At 43.5% G+C, this 20480-nt stretch overlaps 1 protein-coding gene across 1 annotated transcript; it reads left to right on the forward strand.

Moving 5' to 3' along the window:
- Window positions 1-14879: 14879 nt before the first annotated feature.
- Window positions 14880-20417, forward strand: LOC130328649 (astacin-like metalloendopeptidase; the record flags this gene model as incomplete). The annotated part of the gene is made up of 8 exons (XM_056553482.1): window positions 14880-14948; window positions 15027-15048; window positions 15730-15783; window positions 16359-16424; window positions 18152-18289; window positions 18371-18488; window positions 19005-19183; window positions 20336-20417. Coding segments are annotated over exons 1-8 (728 nt in total), but the record flags the coding sequence as incomplete, so codon positions are not given.
- Window positions 20418-20480: the final 63 nt, after the last annotated feature.

The following is a 20480-nucleotide window of genomic DNA, read 5'->3' on the forward strand; positions in this document are numbered from 1 at the left end:
TGAGGAGGAGACAAGAGGAGTGAGGATCCTGATCACAAGAGCTTACAATTAGAGATGAGCGAATCGAAGCTGACGAACCCGAATTCGTTACGAATTTCATGAACTATTCGATTTGCAATGAATGCGAATATCGCCGTGATTCGATCGCGCGAATCGCTTCATTAAACTTCATTTTACAGCGTTCCAGGCTATTGTAGTCCTAAAATGGCGGATCCACGTGTGAGTACATGGGGCAGGGGATTATGGGAGGGCGGGAAACAGCGGCGGGAATGAAGGTAGGTGGGCTGACCCTGAACCACATATGAGATGCAGCCTATCAGTGTTCACTGACCCCTGTGATGTCACAGGCCCTATATAATCGGCGGCCATCTTGCCTCTCTTCATTTCATCTATGCACTCAGATGGAGAGGACGGGACTGCGTGTGTGTGAATAGGTCATACCACAGCGTTACACTGCAACTGCTAGTCACATCAGCATTAGGGAAAGGCAGGAGTGCAGAGTGCTGTGCTGTTACTCTGAGAAGGATCATTGATTGCTAAACCTCCTATTCACGTTATTGAGCATTACAGCAGAGAGGGGCAGATAGCTGTCAGCTGCCTCATACAGATCTCCAAGCTGCCTCTACTTTATCAACCATCTTATCTCCTAATTTTTCAGCGAAATTCAGTGTTTTTTTGCTCCACAAATCTTCTGCTGCTCAGAATTGTGTGACAGAGTGCAATTTAGGGCTTAATCCCTGTATTTTTTTTTTTGTGGTGCTGCAATGTTGGGTCCTGCTGCTGTTCACAAATACGTTATTTTTCAGCGGACTGTAGTGCATTTGTCTGCCCTCATACATGCATTACACATGTATACATCAAAGCAGTCTACTATTCTGTATCAAGTCTAGGTACAGGGAAAGTCCTGGCAAAAGTAATCACCGGCTGGTGTTTTTAAAAAATACTTATTTTTTCTGCGTATAGTTGCGCATATTACTTCCCTCATCATTGCATACCGCATACGTACATCCAAGTAGTGTACCATTTTGTACCTGTTAATCTGTCAAGGGGCTACATACTGTCAAAGTCCAAACAATAGTACTCACCGGCTGGTGTTTTACAAAAATACAGATTTTTTTTCTGCGTATAGTTGCGCATATTACTGCCCTCATCGGTGCATACCACATACGTACATCCAAGTATTGTACCATCTAGTACCTGTTAATCTGTCAAGGGCCTTCATACTGTGAAAGGACAGCCATAAGTAATCACCCACTGCTGTTCTAGACAAATACTGTTTAAAGAGTAGTGTAGCGTATTGTAATACCCTCATATATGCACTAAGTATGTCAGGCAGAGAAGTGCCAGGACAAGCACAGAGGAGTGGCAGAGGCCTTAATACTTCAGGCAGAGTTGGCAGCAGACTAGGGGCGAGTGGCAGCAGGAGTCGCAGCGAGAGGCCTGAGTTCCTGTTATCAGCCAGCGGTCGAGTCTCGACCAGCAACCCATCTGCCGTCGTCGATTGGTTAACACGCTCATCCACATCATCACAAGTGACATCTGACACCCCCAGTCAACAGTCGGTGGGTTCCTCAGACACAACCCTCAGTTGGCATGGCCCGGGAGCAGTCCCTGTCCTCCCATTGCCTTTGTCCTATGCTGTTCCCTCTCCTACAGAAGTATCTTATGCTGTGGGTTCAGCTCCACTATTTACTGAGGATGATCTAATAGAGCACACTGGACAGCCAAGAAGGGGAGGAGACATGCGCCGCTTGCTCAGCTAGGCGGCCAAGTAGTGATGCGGAGAGTGACGTGGGAGGCGGTGTTGCAAGGGTTCAGGGTCCTGAAGCAGACACTGTTGGGGAACATCAGTGACGTGCACACAACTGTTGATGATGATGAAGCCGATCGTAATTGGGAGCCGGGTGCAGAAGGGGCTTCATCATCATCAGGAGAAGAGAGTTGCAGGTCGCCCTTGAGGCAGCAAGGCGGTAGCACGGTTGGCAGTCAGCGTGGTGACAGGAGGGGAAATTCAGGAGCCAAACGTGCCCGGGGAAGACCACCTGCTTTGCGGCAGCCTACCTTTCTGGGAGGTAGTGGAACAGGGGTTCCTGGAGACGGCGCCAGTAGCAGTCAATTAGTGCAGGTGGGAAAATCAGCTACTCGGCGGTGTGGAAGTTTTTCATAAGGCATCCAGAGGAGGTTCACTTAGCCACATGCAAGATCTGTCGGCTTGGCCAGGTCCCAATGTCGGCACCACGGCCCTGCGTCAACACAAGCTTCGCCACCATAAAGCGGCCTGGGAGAACCGTGGCTCCGATGTAGTGGTCCAGCCTGCTGCATCACCCAGTGGCCATCCGCTCCCTCCTTCATCCAGCGAAGGCTCCACCACCTCAGCCGAAGGGAGCTGTGTGTCAAACCCTCCTTCTGTCGCTCCAGATGCTCCTGCTTCTCCCGCTTTTAGTCAGCCATTCCGCCAACAATCGATTGGCGAAGCCATGTCTAAGAGACAACAGTATGTGCCCACTCATCCAACGGCGCAGAAGTTGAATGTGCTCCTGTCCAAGTTGCTGGTGCTGCAGTCCCTCCCTTTTCAAGTGGTGGACTCTGCACCTTTCAGAGAATTGATGGCTTGTGCCGAGCCGAGGTGGAGAGTCCTAAGCCGTCATTTCTTTGCGAAGAAGGCAGTACCAGCTCTGCATAAGTTTGTACAAGAGAAGGTGGGCCAGTCCTTGAAACTGTCGGTGTGTTCAAAAGTGCACGGCAGCGCCGACATGTGAAGCTGTAATTACGGGCAGGGACAATGCTTGTCTTTTACGGCCCACTGGGTAAATGTGGTTTCTGCACAGCCACAACAGCAACTTGACAGGTCACACCGCTTCCTCCTCCACGCTCTCGCTCTCAGGCAGTTGATCCTGTTACAGTGTGCGACGCCGCCTCCTCATCCTCCACCGTGTCCTCGGCCTCCACTGCACGTCCAAATCTCAGCGGCCCTTCATCGTACCATGTGTGTAGGGCATGGCGGTGTCAATCTGTTCTTCACATGGTTTGCCTTGGCGAACGGAGTCACATAGAGGAGGAACTGCTAAAATTCATATGTAAAGAAATTCGAGTATGGCTTACTATACGAAATCTGGAAATGGGAACCATGGTGACCGACAACGGGAAGAACATTGTGTCCATGCAGTGACAATGAAGTGTGAAATATGCTCCCTGCATGGCACACATGTTGAATCTGGTTGTCAAGCACTTCCTGAAGTCTTCACCCCATTTGCAAAACATCCTGAAAATGGCAAGGAAACTGTGCATGCACTTCAGCCACTCGTACACCGCCAAGCACACCTTCCTTGAGCTGCAGCGTCAGAACGGTATCCCACAACATAGTCTTAATTGTGACGTTGCCACACGTTGGAATTCCACCCTCCATATGTTGGACAGACTATGCGAACAAAGAAAAGCCATCACCGATTTCTTGATGATCCAAGCAGATAGAAGTACTCCCCTGTGTAACTTCAATGTGAACCAGTGGCAGCTCATACATGACCCCTGCCATTTGCTGAGGCCCTTTGAGGAAGCCAAATTATTTGTAAGTCGCCTAGATTACACCATGAGCGATGTAATTCCACTCCTACATTTCCTACAACAAATGATTGAAACGATGGCTGGTCACGGCAATGGAGACGTTGCACCTACATCTCACGGCCACATGAGCCCTATGGGGGCTTGTTATATTTGGTACTTCGTACCCACACGCTGGGGTCCGGGACACTCAAAGTTTGATTTAAATTTCAAATAAAAAAATAATAGCGCTGCTGGGCCTGGGTCTGGGAATTTCAAATTTTCTCATAGGTAGCACCTGCGATCCAAAATCTTTTTGAAAAATTTCTAAAATTGTTGTGTTTTTTGGGGGGATTGTGAAGCCTTGTTGTGTACTCGTGAATCAGCCAACTCCAAGCTGTGTCATTCAGGCAATCTATAGTTTACTGATGCCGCTGTGGTGCCTGGGTCTGTGAATTTCAAATTTTCTCATAGGTAGTACCCGCTATCCAAAAGTCTTCTTCATAAATTTCTTAAATTGTTGTGTTTTTGGGGGGGGATTGTGAAGTCCTGGTGTGTACTCATGCATCAGCCAACTCCAGGCTGTGTCATTCAGACAATATATGGTTTACTGATGCCGCTGCTGGGCCTGGTTCTGGGAATTTCAAATTTTCTCATAGGTAGCACCCGCTATCCAAAATCTTCTTCAAAAATTTCTAAAACTGTTGTGTTTTTTCTTAGGGATTGTGAAGCCCTAGTGTGTACTCATGCATCAGCCAACTCCAGGCTGTGTCATTCAGGCAATATATAGGTTACTGATGCCGCTGCTGGGCCTGGGTCTGGGAATTTAAAATGTTCTCATAGGTAGCACCCGCTATCCAAAATCTTGGGTTTCAATTTCTTAATTCATCTTTTAATCTTAGGGATAGTGAAGGCCTAGTGCCTATTCATGCTGCTGGCAACTCCGGGCTGTGCCATTCATCCACTATATGGTCTCCTCATGCTGCCAACACCTCCACGCTGTGCCATTCAGCCACTATATGGTCTCCTCATGTTGCCAACACCTCCACCCTGTGCCTTTCAGCCACTATATGGTGTCCTCATGCTTCAGCCTCATCCAAGCTATGTCATTCAGCCACTATATGGTGTCCTCATGCTGCCAACACCTTCATGCTGTGCCATTCAGCCACTATATGGTGTCCTCATGCTGCCAACACCTCCACGCTGTGCCATTCAGCCACTATATGGTGTCCTCATGCTTCAGCCTCATCCAAGCTGTGTCATTCAGCCACTATATGGTGTCCTCATGCTTCAGCCTCATCCAAGCTATGTCATTCAGCCACTATATGGTGTCCTCATGCTGCCAACACCTCCATGCTGTGCCATTCAGCCACTATATGGTGTCCTCATACTGCCAACACCTCCACGCTGTGCCATTCAGCCACTATATGGTGTCCTCATGCTTCAGCCTCATCCAAGCTGTGTCATTCAGCCACTATATGGTGTAATCATGCTGCAAACACCTCCATGCTGTGCCATTCAGCCACTATATGGTGTCCTCATGGTGCAAACACCTCCATGTTATGTCATTCAGTCTCCTGACACTGATGCCACCACCAGGCTCTGTCATTGTGCTGCTGTGCGGCAGTGATTCTAAAAGCGATGCCGGTAATCTGCATGTTATTTTGAATAACAGTATTATTTCACTACCCCAGCACACTCCATATGCGTTTTATAACACAGCAAAGTGTTCTATACCCCTATAGAGGCTGTATGTAGGCTAGAAATAGCCTCTTTTAATATAGATTTGCTGCGAAAAATTTCGGATCAAAAATTTCGGATCAAAAAAATTTTTCGGAAAGTTTGGCGAATCGGCCAAATCGAATTTTTCAAAAGTTCGTTCATCTCTACTGGAGGCCCTCCTTTTTTGATACTCAGGAATCGGCTTGTTGCCTTATCCTCTGTGCTCCCTGGATGTTCCCAATACTCTACCCAGACATTGAGCAGTGAGATGACTTGTTTTCTCTATTTACTACGCCTGTGTTCTGCTTCGTCCTGTCCTCCGGCGCACTTAGCAATCATCACATTATAACTTGTGTTCTTCATATTATTGCTGCATGTTAACTTGGACACGCTTGTGTCTTTGTTAGTCTTTCATTAACTAATTCACACCCTTTATTCAAGGTCAACATGGTTTTTTTAACATCATCTAGAATGTGTCATCCAGATTAAAATTTACTGATTCGAACTAGATGCTGAAACTTTTTTTTTCTAATCTGTTTATATTTTCTGATTACTATTTATTTAATTTAGTTTTTGTACATTATTATGGGGGCAGCCATCTTGCCTGAACAGTTTTTAACAGGGTTTAGACATGTGCTTTATAGCAAGCCCCTCGGACATAGGAAATAAATATACTAAAGCTGTTCTATTGATATGAATGGAAAAGCTGCCTAGGTGTGATCAGTGATCGTTAATGATTTTTTTATTTATTTATAGATTTTTGCATTAGTCACAACATAGACAATAGGGAAAAGAAAACAAAGTAAATGATACAGAAGCAGAATAAGAAATAGAAAAAAAGTACTATAATATACTACAGTATAATATACTATTATAACACTGCCCTATTATATTCCTAAACCCACATATTATAGTGCAAGAAAAAAAGCATTAAAAAAAAGAGGAACTAAAAGAAAAGTAACAAAGAAGAAATTAATATATGTTCACGGCCGTCAATTTCATTATATACCAAAGTTACTAGATATTAAAGAAATTCTATCCAAATAAGCCCATTTCGGCCATATTGTTTAAAAACTTATTCTATAAGAATATTGTGTTTTGCCAATAATGGTAGAGATATCCAGGATATCTTTAGACTTCCACAGTGTCGCAATCATAATGTGAGCACTCGTTAATACATGAAATATAATAGCCCAGCTACACATTAGGAATTTATTAAAATCCAGAGACAATAGTGTCAGGCCTGGTCCCAAGGAAAAGTGAAGAGATAGAGTGGTCTGAAGAAAATCAAATATTTCTAACCAGAATAGTTTAATACGGGGACATTTCCACCAAATGTGTATGAAAGTCCCTTTTCCATCTCCGCATCTCCAACATAACGGCGATATTTGTGGATGTATAGACGATATTTGGTAAGACGTTTGATACTATCTATACATTAATTTACGGGAAGATTCCCAGTGATTAGCACATCAAGATAACTGAAAAAGGCAAAGTGTAAAGTGAAGTCCACTGATCATCAAGTATGTATTCCTAAATCCATTGAACCTTAAGGAAACACTGGAATTGGGAGCTAAGCTCCATAAGATATATGTTCTTGATACCCCTTTTTTTATCTCTTCATGACAATCAAAATATTGTGTATAACCTTGAGAAGATGTAGATGTTGGCCACACAATAGATGTCAAAAGATGCCTCAATTGTAAGTATTTATAAAAATCGCTAGAAGGGATAGGATATTTATTCCTTATCTCTTCAAAAGATAGGACCAATTACCCACACTTATATCTTGTAGGCAAATTACTCCAAGCCTTATCCATGTTGAAAAGTCAGTTGTAGGTAATAGTATTTTTAAACTGCTCTGTAAAAGGGTCACGGCAGGTGGTGGATCCTCTGGGCCTGTGTGGATGATGACATGAGCAGTGCCAGGGAGCAGAGTGTAAGGTGCCCCTGGTTTTCACCAGAACCCGCGGGACGGTCTTGCTGCAGCAGGCGGCACCCATCTTGCTACTCCTGATACAACTTGCACAGGATGCTGGCGTGGCACAAAAGGAAACTGGCAAGACGAGGTCAAGGTAACAGTAGGTCAGGGCAGGTGGCACAGGTGCCGGGTCAGGCAACGGAACAAGGATCAGGAACACAGATATCAGGAACACAGGAACACAGTATGCTTTCACTAGGGCACAAGGCAACAAATATCCGGCCGGGAACAAAGGGAGGAGCTGATACTTAAAGACAAGGTGCAGGTGTAGACACTAAATTAAATGAGTACTGACCCTTTAAATGTAGGAGCTCCAGTGCGCACGCACCCCCTAAGAGGTGGAGGCACACATGCCGGGGCTGCGGGAACAGTAAGACCAGGGAGGTAAGTGACGGGCTGGGATTCGCATGTGGGCACGTCCCATGATGCAAATCCCAGCCCCGCCGGCAGCGGGGACATGACAAGAGAGCGCTCACGGCCAGCATGTCTCTTCTTTGGAACTCAGAAAGTTCCCCACTACATGAGACCAAGGGGTTTCTGGAATGGACAAAGGCTGTAAGGGACATGCAGGTTTCTGTCGTGGAGTCTTCCGTCTTCTAAGGTGACCAACTGGCAAAGAAGAATGTCCCCAATTCATGACTTACATCTGAGTTTAACAGGCACAGAAGATATCACAGGAGGAACATTATGCCTTGGCGTGAAGTCCAACCCTGTGACATCGGAGGATCTGGAAAGAGCATCGGTGCTGAAGGTTTTATTATCAGGCCTAAGAGGAGGCACAAGGCAGTGATCTTGGCAAAATTGTCCCCAACAAGTGATTTCACCAGATTTCCAGTCAAGTTGGTGAGAATGACGTTGAAGTCAAGGAAGACCAAGAAGAAGCTCTGAAGTACAATTTGGTAGGACATAAAACTCAATCTTTTCCTTATGCAAATCCTCTACTTGCATGACGAGGGGTTCAGTGCGGAATTGCACCTTACAGTTAAGATTTTGTCCATCAACAGAAGAAATGTAGAAGGGCTTGACAAGACACGTCACTGGAAGACGGTGTTTATGGACCTGGGAGGCACCAATGAAGTTGCCAGCGGAAGCAGAGTCCTAAAAAGCAGAAGCGATGAAAGAACTTGGCAGAGGTAAAAACTTGAACCGGGGTGGTCAAGCGAGTAGAGGTAATATTCACATCTAGTGATGCCACTCCTACTTGTCCAAGATGAGAGTGTTCTCCAGGATGCGGAGGACGTATAGAACAGTCTTTGAGAAAGTGCTCCAGACTGGCACAATATAGGCACGAATTGTCATTGCGTCGACGGGATCTTTCTTGCTGCGTTAAGCGAAAATGGTCCACCTCCATAGCCTCTTCGGCAGAAGGCAAAGAAGACTGTAGAGTTGGATGGTGGAACACAGGTGACAGATGAGGTAATCGCCGTGTTCGGGCAGGTTCTTTTTTCAAAGGAAGTTCTTCCTGCCTCTCAGCAAAACGCACATCAATTTGAGTGGCTAAATGGCTAAGTTCGCTCAGGTTAGTCGGAGAATCTCGTGCAGCGAGAGCATAATTGATTCTAGAGGAAAGTCCTTTTTTAAAGGTAGCACACAAGGCCTCGTCATTCCAAGCAAGTTCAGAGGCAAGTGTGCAGAACTGAACGGAGGAGTTCCCTAGGCAGAGGTTCAGAAGAGCCGTCTCGGCAGAGGAGGCTCGCGCGGGTTCTTCAAATGCATTGCGGAATTCTGCAAGGAAGGTCAACAGGTTGAAAGAGACCGGATCTCTACGATCCCAGAGAGGAGTAGCCCAAGCTAAAGCTTTTCCAGATAGTAGACTAACCACAAACACCACTTTAGAAAGCTCTGTTGGGAACAGATCCGCCATGAGTTCTAGATGGATAGAACACTGTGTTGCAAAGCCTCTACACAGCTTGGGATCTCCGTCATACTTAGAAGGCAAGGACAAACAAAGCTTGGTCCCAGGAGAAGCTGCAGACATAGAAGAAGGCTCAGGAACAATAGGCTGCTGTTGTTGCTGATGAGCAGCAAGAAGCTGTTGCACCATGGCTGAGACTTGATTCAGTTGTTGCGCCTGATAGACTAACTGCTGCGACTGCTGAGCCACGAAGGTGGAGAGATCCGAGACATCTGGCAAAGGCACCCCAGCGGGATCCATGGCCAGATCTTACTGTAAAGGGGTCACGGCAGGAGGTGGATCCTCTGGGCTTGGATGATGATGTGAGCCGTGCCAAGGAGCGGAGTCTAAGGCTCTGCTGGTTTTCACCAGAGACCGCCGCAAAGCAGGATGGTCTTGCTGTGGCAGGCAGCACCAAGGTCGCTACCCCTGACACGACTTGTCCACACAGGTTGCTGGGATGTGGCGTGGCACAAAAGGAAACTGGCAAGATAAGGTCAAGTTAGCAGTAGGTCAGGGCAGGTGGCACAGGCGCAGGGTCAGGTACTGGAACAAGGATCAGTAACACAGATATCAGAAACACAGGAACACAGTATGCTTTTATCAAGGATGGCTGCTGGTTAGGCCTTAAACTGTGAGTGACTGCCGCTGTATACTGCTGAGTGTTGACACAAGAAATAAACACCAGACAAGATGTTGGTATGAAACTCCTTCTCAGCATACTGGCTAGGGAACTGTCCCAAGGCGTTCTGAGAGTTCTGTTTATTCCACAGAAGTACATTAGTTTTTTACATAGACAAAAAGTTAGAGATCACGTCAAAATCATCATGTTATATTTTGATTGGTTATTTGAGTATTGCGTCTGTGTATATATTAGCATATTAAACATTCATTTCTTTCTTGGCTGTAGTTCACTGACGTTGCCATCCCCCTATTTTGCCAGAAAATTACGGATATATCTCTGTCTTTCTGCACAGTCTATATCTCTTTAAATATTTTGTCTTCCAACTTTCAGCCTCTTCTTATCTCGCTTCTTTTGGCCTCATTCCAAGGTCTTCATCTTCTTGGTCAGCAAGTTAGCAAGCTGATATATAGGTTAAGGGTAGGTAACAAATATCTTTTTGCAGCATTAGCAATGGCATATGAGTATTAATATATTGATCGGTCAGAATCATTATAATCAATTTCGACAATATCACTAGGGCACAAGGCAACAAAGATCCGGCCAGGAACAAAGAGAGGAGCTGATACTTAAAGACAAGGTGCAGGTGTAGACAATTATTTAAATGAGTACTGGCCCTTTAAATGTAACAGCTCTGGTGCGCGCGCCCTAGGAGGCGGAGGCACACACGCCAGGGCTGCGGAAACAGAAAGACCAGAGAGGTGAGTGACGGGCTGGGATTCACATGCGAGCACATCCCGCAATGCGAATCCCAGCCCTGCCGGCAGCGGGGACATGACAAGAGAGCGCTCATGGCCAGCGTGTCTGGCCAGAGCGCAGATGTTACATGCTCAGTGATCTTTATCACTCTACAGGGAGGGGGAGGCTGAACAGTGAGCTACAGCTCTGTGTTATTTATGTGTTATTTATATACTGGAGTCACCTTTCACCTGGTGTCATCTGGGATCATAAGAATAACATTGCTGGGAAGTGATCTGTACAGAAGTAGAAATGTTAAAATTTCCAAAATCTTGAAGCAATGGAAAACCATTTTTTTTTTTTGTAAAAAAATTAAATAAAAATGAAAGTTTTTAAAAAACTTAAAAAAGAAATGAAGAGTGGAGTATTTTTACAAATTGAAAATCATTTTATTGCTGGATGATGGCCTACCATTTCACAGAGAGGTGGAAAATGTTAACCAATTGTCTAGTCAGCCAGACTCATAAGAAAATATTATATGTGATGGGGAGAACATTATATGAGATGGGAGAGAACAATATGTGTGATGGGGAGACATTATCTGTGATGGGAGAGAACATTATCTGTGATGGGAGAGAACATTATCTGTGATGGGAGAGAACATTATCTGTGATGGGAGAGAACATTATCTGTGATTGGGAGGACATTATCTGTGATGGGAGGAGAGAACATTATCTGTGATGGGAGAGAAGAACATTATCTGTGATGGGAGAGAACATTATCTGTGATGGGGAGAACATTATCTGTGATGGGGAGGACATTATTTGTGATTTGAGAGAACATTATCTGTGATGGGGAGAACATTATGTGTGATGGGGAGACATTATCTGTGATGGGAGGAGAGAACATTATCTGTGATGGGAGAGAAGAACATTATCTGTGATGGGAGAGAATAATTTTCTGTGATGTGAGAGAACATTATCTGTGATGGGAGAGAACATTATCTGTGATGGGAGAGAACATTATCTGTGATGGGAGAGAACATTATCTGTGATGGGAGAGAACATTATCTGTGATGGGAGAGAACATTATCTGTGATTGGGAGGACATTATCTGTGATGGGAGAGAACATTATGTGTGATGGGGAGACATTATCTGTGATGGGAGGAGAGAACATTATCTGTGATGGGAGAGAAGAACATTATCTGTGATGGGAGAGAACATTATCTGTGATGGGAGAGAACATTATCTGTGATGGGAGAGAACATTATCTGTGATTGGGAGGACATTATCTGTGATGGGAGAGAACATTATGTGTGATGGGGAGACATTATCTGTGATGGGAGGAGAGAACATTATCTGTGATGGGAGAGAAGAACATTATCTGTGATGGGAGAGAACATTATCTGTGATGGGGAGGACATTATCTGTGATGGGAGAGAACATTATCTGTGATGGGGAGAACATTATCTGTGATGGGGAGAACATTATCTGTGATGGGAAAGAACATTATCTGTGATGGGAGGAGAGAACATTATCTGTGATGGGGAGAACATTATCTGTGATGGGGAGAACATTATCTGAGATGGGAGAGAACATTATGTGTGATGGGGAGACATTATCTGTGATGGGGAGGACATTATCTGTGATGGGAGAGAACATTATCTGTGATGGGGAGAACATTATCTGTAATGGGGAGAACATTATCTGTGATGGGGAGAACATTATCTGAGATGGGAGAGAACATTATGTGTGATGGGAAGGACGTTATCTGTGATGGGAGAGAACATTATATGTGATGGGGAGAACATTATCTGTGATGGGGAGAACATTATCTGTGATGGGAAAGAACATTAACTGTGATGGGAGGAGAGAACATTATCTGTGATGGGGAGAACATTATCTGTGATGGGGAGAACATTATCTGAGATGGGAGAGAACAATATGTGTGATGGGGAGACATTATCTGTGATGGGGAGACATTATCTGTGATGGGGAGAATATTATCTGAGATGTGGGAGAACATTATCTGAGATGGGAGAGAACATGATGTGTGATGGGAGAGAAGAAAATTATCTGTGATGGGAGAGAACATTATCTGTGGTGGGGAAAATATTATCTGAGATGTGGGAGAACATTATCTGTGATGGAGGAGAACATTATCTGTGAGGCAGAACACATTATCTGTGATGGGGCGGAGAATATTATCTCTGATGATGGAGAGCATTATGTGTGATGGTGGAGAAGAACATTATCGATGATGGGGAGAACATTATCTGTGATGGGGGAGAACATTATCTGTGATGGGGGAGAAGAACATTAACTGTGATAGGGGAGAAGAACATTATCTGTGATGGGGAGAACATTATATGTGATGGGGGAGAAGACCATTATCTGTGATGGGGAGAAGACCTTTATCTGTGATGGGGGAGAACATTAACTGTGATAGGGAAGAAGACCATTACCTGTGATGGGAGAGAAGAACATTATCTGTGATGGGGGAGATCATTATCTGTGATGGGGGAGAAGAACATCTGTGATGGGAGAGAAGAAGATTATCTGTGATGGGAGAGAACATTATCTGTGATGGGGAAAATATTATCTGAGATGTGGGAGAACATTATCTGTGATGGAGGAGAACATTATCTGTGAGGCAGAAAACATTATCTGTGATGGGGCGGAGAATATTATCTCTGATGATGGAGAACATTATGTGTGATGGTGGAGAAGAACATTATCGGTGATGGGGCGGAGAATATTATCTCTGATGATGGAGAACATTATGTGTGATGGTGGAGAAGAACATTATCGGTGATGGGAGAGAAGAACATTATCTGTGATGGGAGTGAACATTATCTGTGATGGGGAGAAGAACATTATCTGTGATGGGGAGAAGAACATTATCTGTGATGGGGAGAACATTATCTGTGATGGGGAGAAGAACATTATCTGTGATGGGGAGAACATTATCTGTGATGGGAGTGAACATTATCTGTGATGGGGAGAAGAACATTATCTGTGATGGGGAGAAGAACATTATCTGTGATGGGGAGAACATTATCTGTGATGGGGAGAAGAACATTATCTGTGATGGAGGATATGTATGTCTGGATATATTTATACATATGGGGATATAAATGTTTTTCATGGGGATCTAAATGTTATACAGTTTCATTACCATGTTAAAAACAGGTAATTTATCATTAGAAAATACTCCATGCTTTATTTCCTCCCTAGGCAATAGGTGACAGGTCTCTCACAAGTTAGGCCAGAACTCCTTGCTCTAAATACTTGGCATTAAATCCATATCTGTTTCTGTAACTGGCACAAAAAGCTGATTTTTAGGGAATGCTACCTGGAAAGGTTTTGTGATTGAGCTGCTTTGCATATTCTATCTATCTATCTATCTCATATCTATCTATCTATCTCATATCTATCTCATATCTATATATCTATCTCATTTCTATCTATCTCATATCTATCTATCTATCTCATATCTATCTATCTATCTCAGATCTATCTATCTATCTATCTTATATCTATCTATCTATCTCATATCTATCTATCGATCATATCTATCTATCGATCATATCTATCTATCGATCATATCTATCTATCTCATATCTATCTCTCTCTCTCATATCTATCTATCTATCTCATATCTATCTATCTATCTATCTATCTATCTATCTCATATCTATCTATCTATCTATCTATCTATCTCATATCTATCTCATATCTATCTATCCATCTCATGTCTTTCTTTCTTTCTTTCTTTCTATCTCATATCTATCTTCTATCTATATATCTATCTCATATCTATCTACCTTCTAACTATCTATCTATCTGTCTTCTATCTTATCTGTCTCATATCTATCTACCTTCTATCTATCTCATATCTATCTATCATTCTCATATCTATCTATCTATCTATCTATCTATCTATCTATCTATCTATCTCTCTCTCATATCTTTCTTTCTATCTATCTCATATCTATCTACCATCTGTCTATCTATCTATCTATCTATCTATCTATCTATCATCAATCATCTATCTATTCTACCAGGAGCTTATTATACAAGGATAGTAAAGTTCTTTGAAGACCATAAGTTGAATCGTCTTTATGACCTTTACCCGTGGAAAAGAGTTTGCGGTTGAATTTAGGGTAAGTCACACATAATTCACCAAGCCAATCATTATAGGGGTGATTATTCTGCATGGTGCCAAAGGCAAAGTTTCATATTAGGAGCAGTTTCATGGTTGGTAGAAGTGGGAGAGGATTTCTGTCTACATACGGATTGGCTGGCTCCATTTTCTAGGTGGTTTATATAGATCACCCTCAATAGTTTTCCTGGTAGAATTGAGCTATCTGTTCCACAAGACCATGGCGGTCATCTTGGTGTTGCTGCTGTGTTTGACCAGTTGTCCTCTCAGTCAAGCTCTTCCAGTACCGGTGAGTGAAGATCCTAAAGTACTAAACGACCCTCCCGTAATCCTCTCAACTATAACATCTCTTTCCCTTTCCTTATAGATTTCTGGAGGTGATGTTCAAGGTAATTTGATTTTTTTGCTTTGTTTTATTCCTATTTAAACGGGTTATCCAGGAAAAAAAATACTTTTTTTTAATATATATATCAACTGGCTTTAGAAAGTTAAACAGATTTGTAAATTACTTCTATTACATTTTTTAAATCCTTTCAGTACTTATGAGCTTCTGAAGTTGAGTTGTTCTTTTCTGTCTAAGGGCTCTCTGATGACACGTGTCTCGGGAACTGTCCAGAGTAGAAGCAAATCCCCATAGCAAACCTCTTCTACTCTGTGTAATTCCCGAGACAGACAGAGGTGTCAGCAGAGAGCACTGTTGCCAGACAGAAAAGAACAACTCAACTTCACAAGTAATTAATAAATCTGTTTAACTTTCTGGAGCCAGTTGATATATAAAAATATTTTTTTTCCCTGGAATACCCCTTTAACTTTCAACTACATTTACCTTTCTCCATGCAAACATAATCTTATAGTGTCATGTAAAAGGGACATAAACTGCAACAATATGCATCAAAAATGATCAAGCGCACAATATTGGCATAAACTAAGCCAACTAAACCTGCTGGTCTAAACTCATATGTACAAAATGTATAAAAAATAATGGCCAGTGTGATATATCGGGTGCATTTTACACTGTCTGGTCTGAGTTTTAGACAGTATCAGTTGTAATGACTCTTTAATCTTTACAGATGCTGAGGTGGACAAGAGAATAGTATCTGAGATAATACGGGAAACAAACAAAGGTGCGGGTTCAGCCTTCCATGGTGGATCATATAGCTGGCCTTAGTATGCCATGATATACTCTATAATGTTTATTTAGAAATATTAATTATTATTATTATAACCTAAAGGGGTACTCCAAAGGATAGGGGATAAGATGTTTGATCGCAGGGTGGTCCCGCTGCAGGGGACCCCTGCGATCTTGGCTGCGGCACCCCAGACATCCAGTGCACGGAGTGAACTTTGCTCCTTGCCGGATGACTGGCGATGTGGGGTGGAGGCTTGTGACAGGGGTCAAGTCCTGGGGTAAAAAAAAGCGTGGGAACTCACCCAAGATTTCCAATTAAGGGCTGGTCCTGTTAATGGAAACAGTGTTCCTGTTTTGGAAAAAAATAGCGCATTCGGTTCCCACGCGTTCCTGCAGGACTTGAGCCCTGTATATATATATACACTGTATATATATATATATGTATTTTTAATAAACAACCTTGTGTCTATAAAATAGTGAATGCAGAAGAACGCTCCCTTATGGTGTTAAGGCAGAAATCTCACACAATGTATCCAGATTGTTTTGACAACTTGTTTTCCTCCTCCCCAGATATCGTCAATGATGATGAGACCCATTTTAGGCCGGTGTCCGATATAATAGAGGAAGTAAACAAAGGTAAGTCTCCAGCCTTCCATTGTGCATCAGTCAACTGGACTTTCCTCTTGCTTTACCCTCACCACATTATTACCCATCAAGCAAAACCTTCTTCTGTAGCCTACCAAAAGGCAGACTGGCATCTTATTAATATAGCCAAAACTCTCCCTATATTTGTAGTAGAGGGCCATCGTGTGGTCTATTGGTGTTTGCGGAATTTAAGATATATGTATCTAGACCAATAATTCACAACCTTTTTAAATCCTTAACAGTGTACTCCGCCCCTAGACATCTTATCCTTTAGTCAATGGATAGGGGATTAGATGTCTCATCGTGTTGGGACCCCCACGATCTCCCTGCTACACCTGGCGTTCGTTAAGAGTGTCGGGTGCTGTGCCGGAGGCCCGTGATGTCACAGTCATGCCCGCTCATGACGTCACGACTATGCCCCCTCAATGCAAGTCTATGGGAGGGGGTGTGACGGCCGTCACACCCCCTCCCATAGACTTTCTTTGAGGGGGCGTGGCCGTGACATCACAAGCGGGCGTGACTGGAACGTCACAAGCCTCTGCCTTGCATCGCCAGTCATCCGTGCGCCAGATGTCTGGGGTGCCGCAGCCAAGATCATGGGGGTACCCAGAGGTGAGACCTCGCCATCAGATCAAAGGATAAAGGTAAGATGTCTAGGGGCGGAGTTCCACTTTAAAGTGTCCTTGTGATTAAAAAAACTAAAAAACTTTAGACAAGTCAAATGTTTTAAGTAGTTGGGCTGTGGGTGCTAAGACCCCCACTGAATACTAGAACGAGTAGATAAAAGTGCCCATCTATGTGCTTCTCTCCACGTCTCTCCTCACTATGGGAGACAGAGTCTATAGAAAGTCTACAGAGCCTGCAGCGAGGAGAGAAAAGGGGTTCTGTTCTCAGATGTCATGTGACACCCATGAGTAAGGAGGCGATGTCTACATCAGAAACACGTTGGGTCTGAACCCAGTGTCAAGTACCGTACTGTATATTTTTACGAACATTTAATAAAGGGTATCCTTTGGAATTGATACTGAACTGATCTGTGAGGGTCTCAGCTCCCACGCCACAACTGATCAAAACTTACACATTTCTATGACGTGAAAATGTTCTTTTTTTCTTCATTTTTTTTTTCTTCATTTTTGCTGACATTCTGAGCACTCTTCAGTATTTGGAAGCTCAATAGAGAATAAATGAAGAGCTGTATTCATACAGAGGATGTTTGACCCCGCATATAAAGAGTTTGATCATCCATTCTTTGTTATGACGTATTCAATTTATTTTTGATGAATCGTTTTTATTTTAATTTTATTTTTATATGTCTGGTCCCGCAATGGGCACGGTGTATATGCCTTTATATCACTTTGACTTTCTCCTAGCTTCACATGGACATACTGCCTGTTGCCTAAACTTAGCTAATCTCTGGTATAAGCCTATAGTAGAACCAAGTATCAACTAGTTAATCATAATTCTGTAGGTGATGTATAACCTGTGATGATGAGAATTCTCAGTCAAGGAACTAAATCCTATATAGTTTGGAGGAAATAAGGAAAAAGGGGACGTGGTCAAAACCTTGAAATATTTTGAAGGGTTAAATAAGTTTGAGGAAAGAAGTATCTGTAATAAAAGACTAAACACAAGAACAAGGGGGACAATTTGAGGTTATTAGGGGAAGATCATATACAATTATATTTTGTATTTAAAGAATATTCTTTATATCCTTGTAGATACCTCTGTTCTGCTTGTGGAAGGTGACATTAGGCCTAACCTTGACCGCAGTGTGACGGAATGTACAAGATGCTTGTGGTTAAAGTCCCAGGATGGAAGAGTTCGAGTCCCATATACTACCCCCTCACCCACATACAGTAAATAATTACTATTATATATATTACATTGGGGAGGCAACAAGATTAATTTATGACAATAAACTCTTCTTTGGCCTTTAGCGAATTTTGAAAGATCGATGTTTATTTCGGCTATGAAGGAATTTGAGGTGATGACCTGCATACAGTTTGTCAGCAGAAGCACCGAGAATGACTATCTGAGTATAGAGGATGGATCGGGGTGAGTGATTTTTTGATGCTTTTTGATCTTTAACATATTTTAGGTATTTTCCATAATTGTATTATTGGTATTATTAAAGAAGTATCATGGACAAAAACGTATCCCCTATCCGCAGGATATACGTTTTATATTGCGGGGGTCCGAGCACTGGGGCCCCCGTGATCTCCTGTATGGAACCCCGGCTCTCTTCCACAGCAGTGCATCACGACCCCCGCCCAAAGTTGGGGCCGCCAAGCCCCCTCTATATAGCTCTATGGGAGAGCAGAAGAATGCTAAATGGCTCTCCCATAGAGCTATTTGGTGGGGGCATGGCGGCCCCCGCTTTGGACAGGGGGTCATGACATGCCGCTGTGGAAGAGAACCAGGGCTCCATACAGGCCAGCCCAGCGCTCGGACCCCCCACAATCTAAAACTTATCCCCTATCCGCAGGATAGGTGATAAGTTTTTGTCCGTGATACTTCTCCTTGAAAGGTATGTGGAAATTCAAAGGAGTTATAATGTGATCTCATTCTCAGCTGTTGGTCATACGTTGGGAAGATGGGGGGTAAACAGACAATGAGTCTCTCTATGGCCGGATGTATCAAGTACAATATCATACAACATGAATTCATGCACGCTCTGGGCTTCTATCATGAATTCACAAGAAGTGACCGGGATGACTACATAGACATCATGTGGCAGAACATTTCTCCAGGTGAGCATCGACATCTGCTGGTTATAATAATAACCTAATAATTAAGCATTGTAGCAAAGGAAATACACTTAGGGGTCATGTCTTAACTTTTTTTGCCCAAATCCCATGGTGGCGTGGTGTACCCTGTACACTGCATGTAGCAAGCTGGAATCTCCTACGTTAGTGGCTATTTTCACCAGTGACTCTAGCGGGTGGGGAGTGGGAGTTTTCATCCTGGTGAATTATTTACACCAGGACGTATTATGTGCGACTTTTGAAAAATGTTTAAAAAGTGTCGCACAAAGTCGCACTACCCATGCCAGTCAATGACCCTGTTTTACAGGCCGCAATGCACGGAATGGATAGGTGTGCTGTAGTCGGACTCACTTATCCTTGCTCTGAGCAGGCCCTGCCGATGAAGGAAAAGTATTCAGCGGTTTATAGTGCATGTACCAGCGGCTATACAGCTGCAGGCACAGCTCGGCTGAGCAGGAGGTATTTATAAAAAGAGGTAAAGGGGTACTCTGCCCCTTGACATCTTATCCCCTATTCAAAGGATGGGGGATAAGTTGTCTGATCGCAGGGGTCCTGCCACTGGGACCCCCCCTGCCCCCCGCGATCTCCCTGCACCACTCTAAATAAATACCAGCTGCAGCGTTGGAGGCTCGTAACGTCACAAGCCTCCAGCGCCGCATCACTAGTCATCCCGCACAAAGCGAAATTCGCTCTGTTCATTGGATGACTGAGGTGCCGCAGCGGGGATCACGGGGGTCCCACCCATCATACATCTTATCCCTTATCCTTTAGATAGAGGATAAGATGTCTAGGGGCAGAGTACCCCTTTAAGGAGCAGTGCCATGCATACATCGCTGGATAGTGTTTCCCAATACTGCACTTATCGCTCTGTGCCTGCCCCGACACTGGTTTGGTTAACTAGCGAAGCTGAGCCTCACTAGTTTACCCTTTCTGGCCAATAAAGCATACAGCCATCTATATAGATAGTTGTATATTTTGATAACCTAAGTTTGATGTCAGTGCTATATACAGTAGTTGGATGTTGGTTCCACCATGGATGTTTCTAAACAGTGATCTCCATACATGACTCTAGTAATGATAGAAGTTCTTATTCTTATCTGATCTAATTCTATTGTGTATAAAACATTTTTCCGTAAGGTGATCGGCCTTATTTCTACTTGGATAATGGGAATACCCAGGACATTCCTTACGATTACAATTCTATTGTGCATTATACAAAGTAAGTAGATATGAAATATAGTGTCCTATCATGTATGATTTATTTAGGAATCCATGATATAGT

Source organism: Hyla sarda, unplaced genomic scaffold (genome assembly GCF_029499605.1).
Source record: "Hyla sarda isolate aHylSar1 unplaced genomic scaffold, aHylSar1.hap1 scaffold_3114, whole genome shotgun sequence".
Lineage (NCBI taxonomy): Eukaryota > Metazoa > Chordata > Amphibia > Anura > Hylidae > Hyla > Hyla sarda.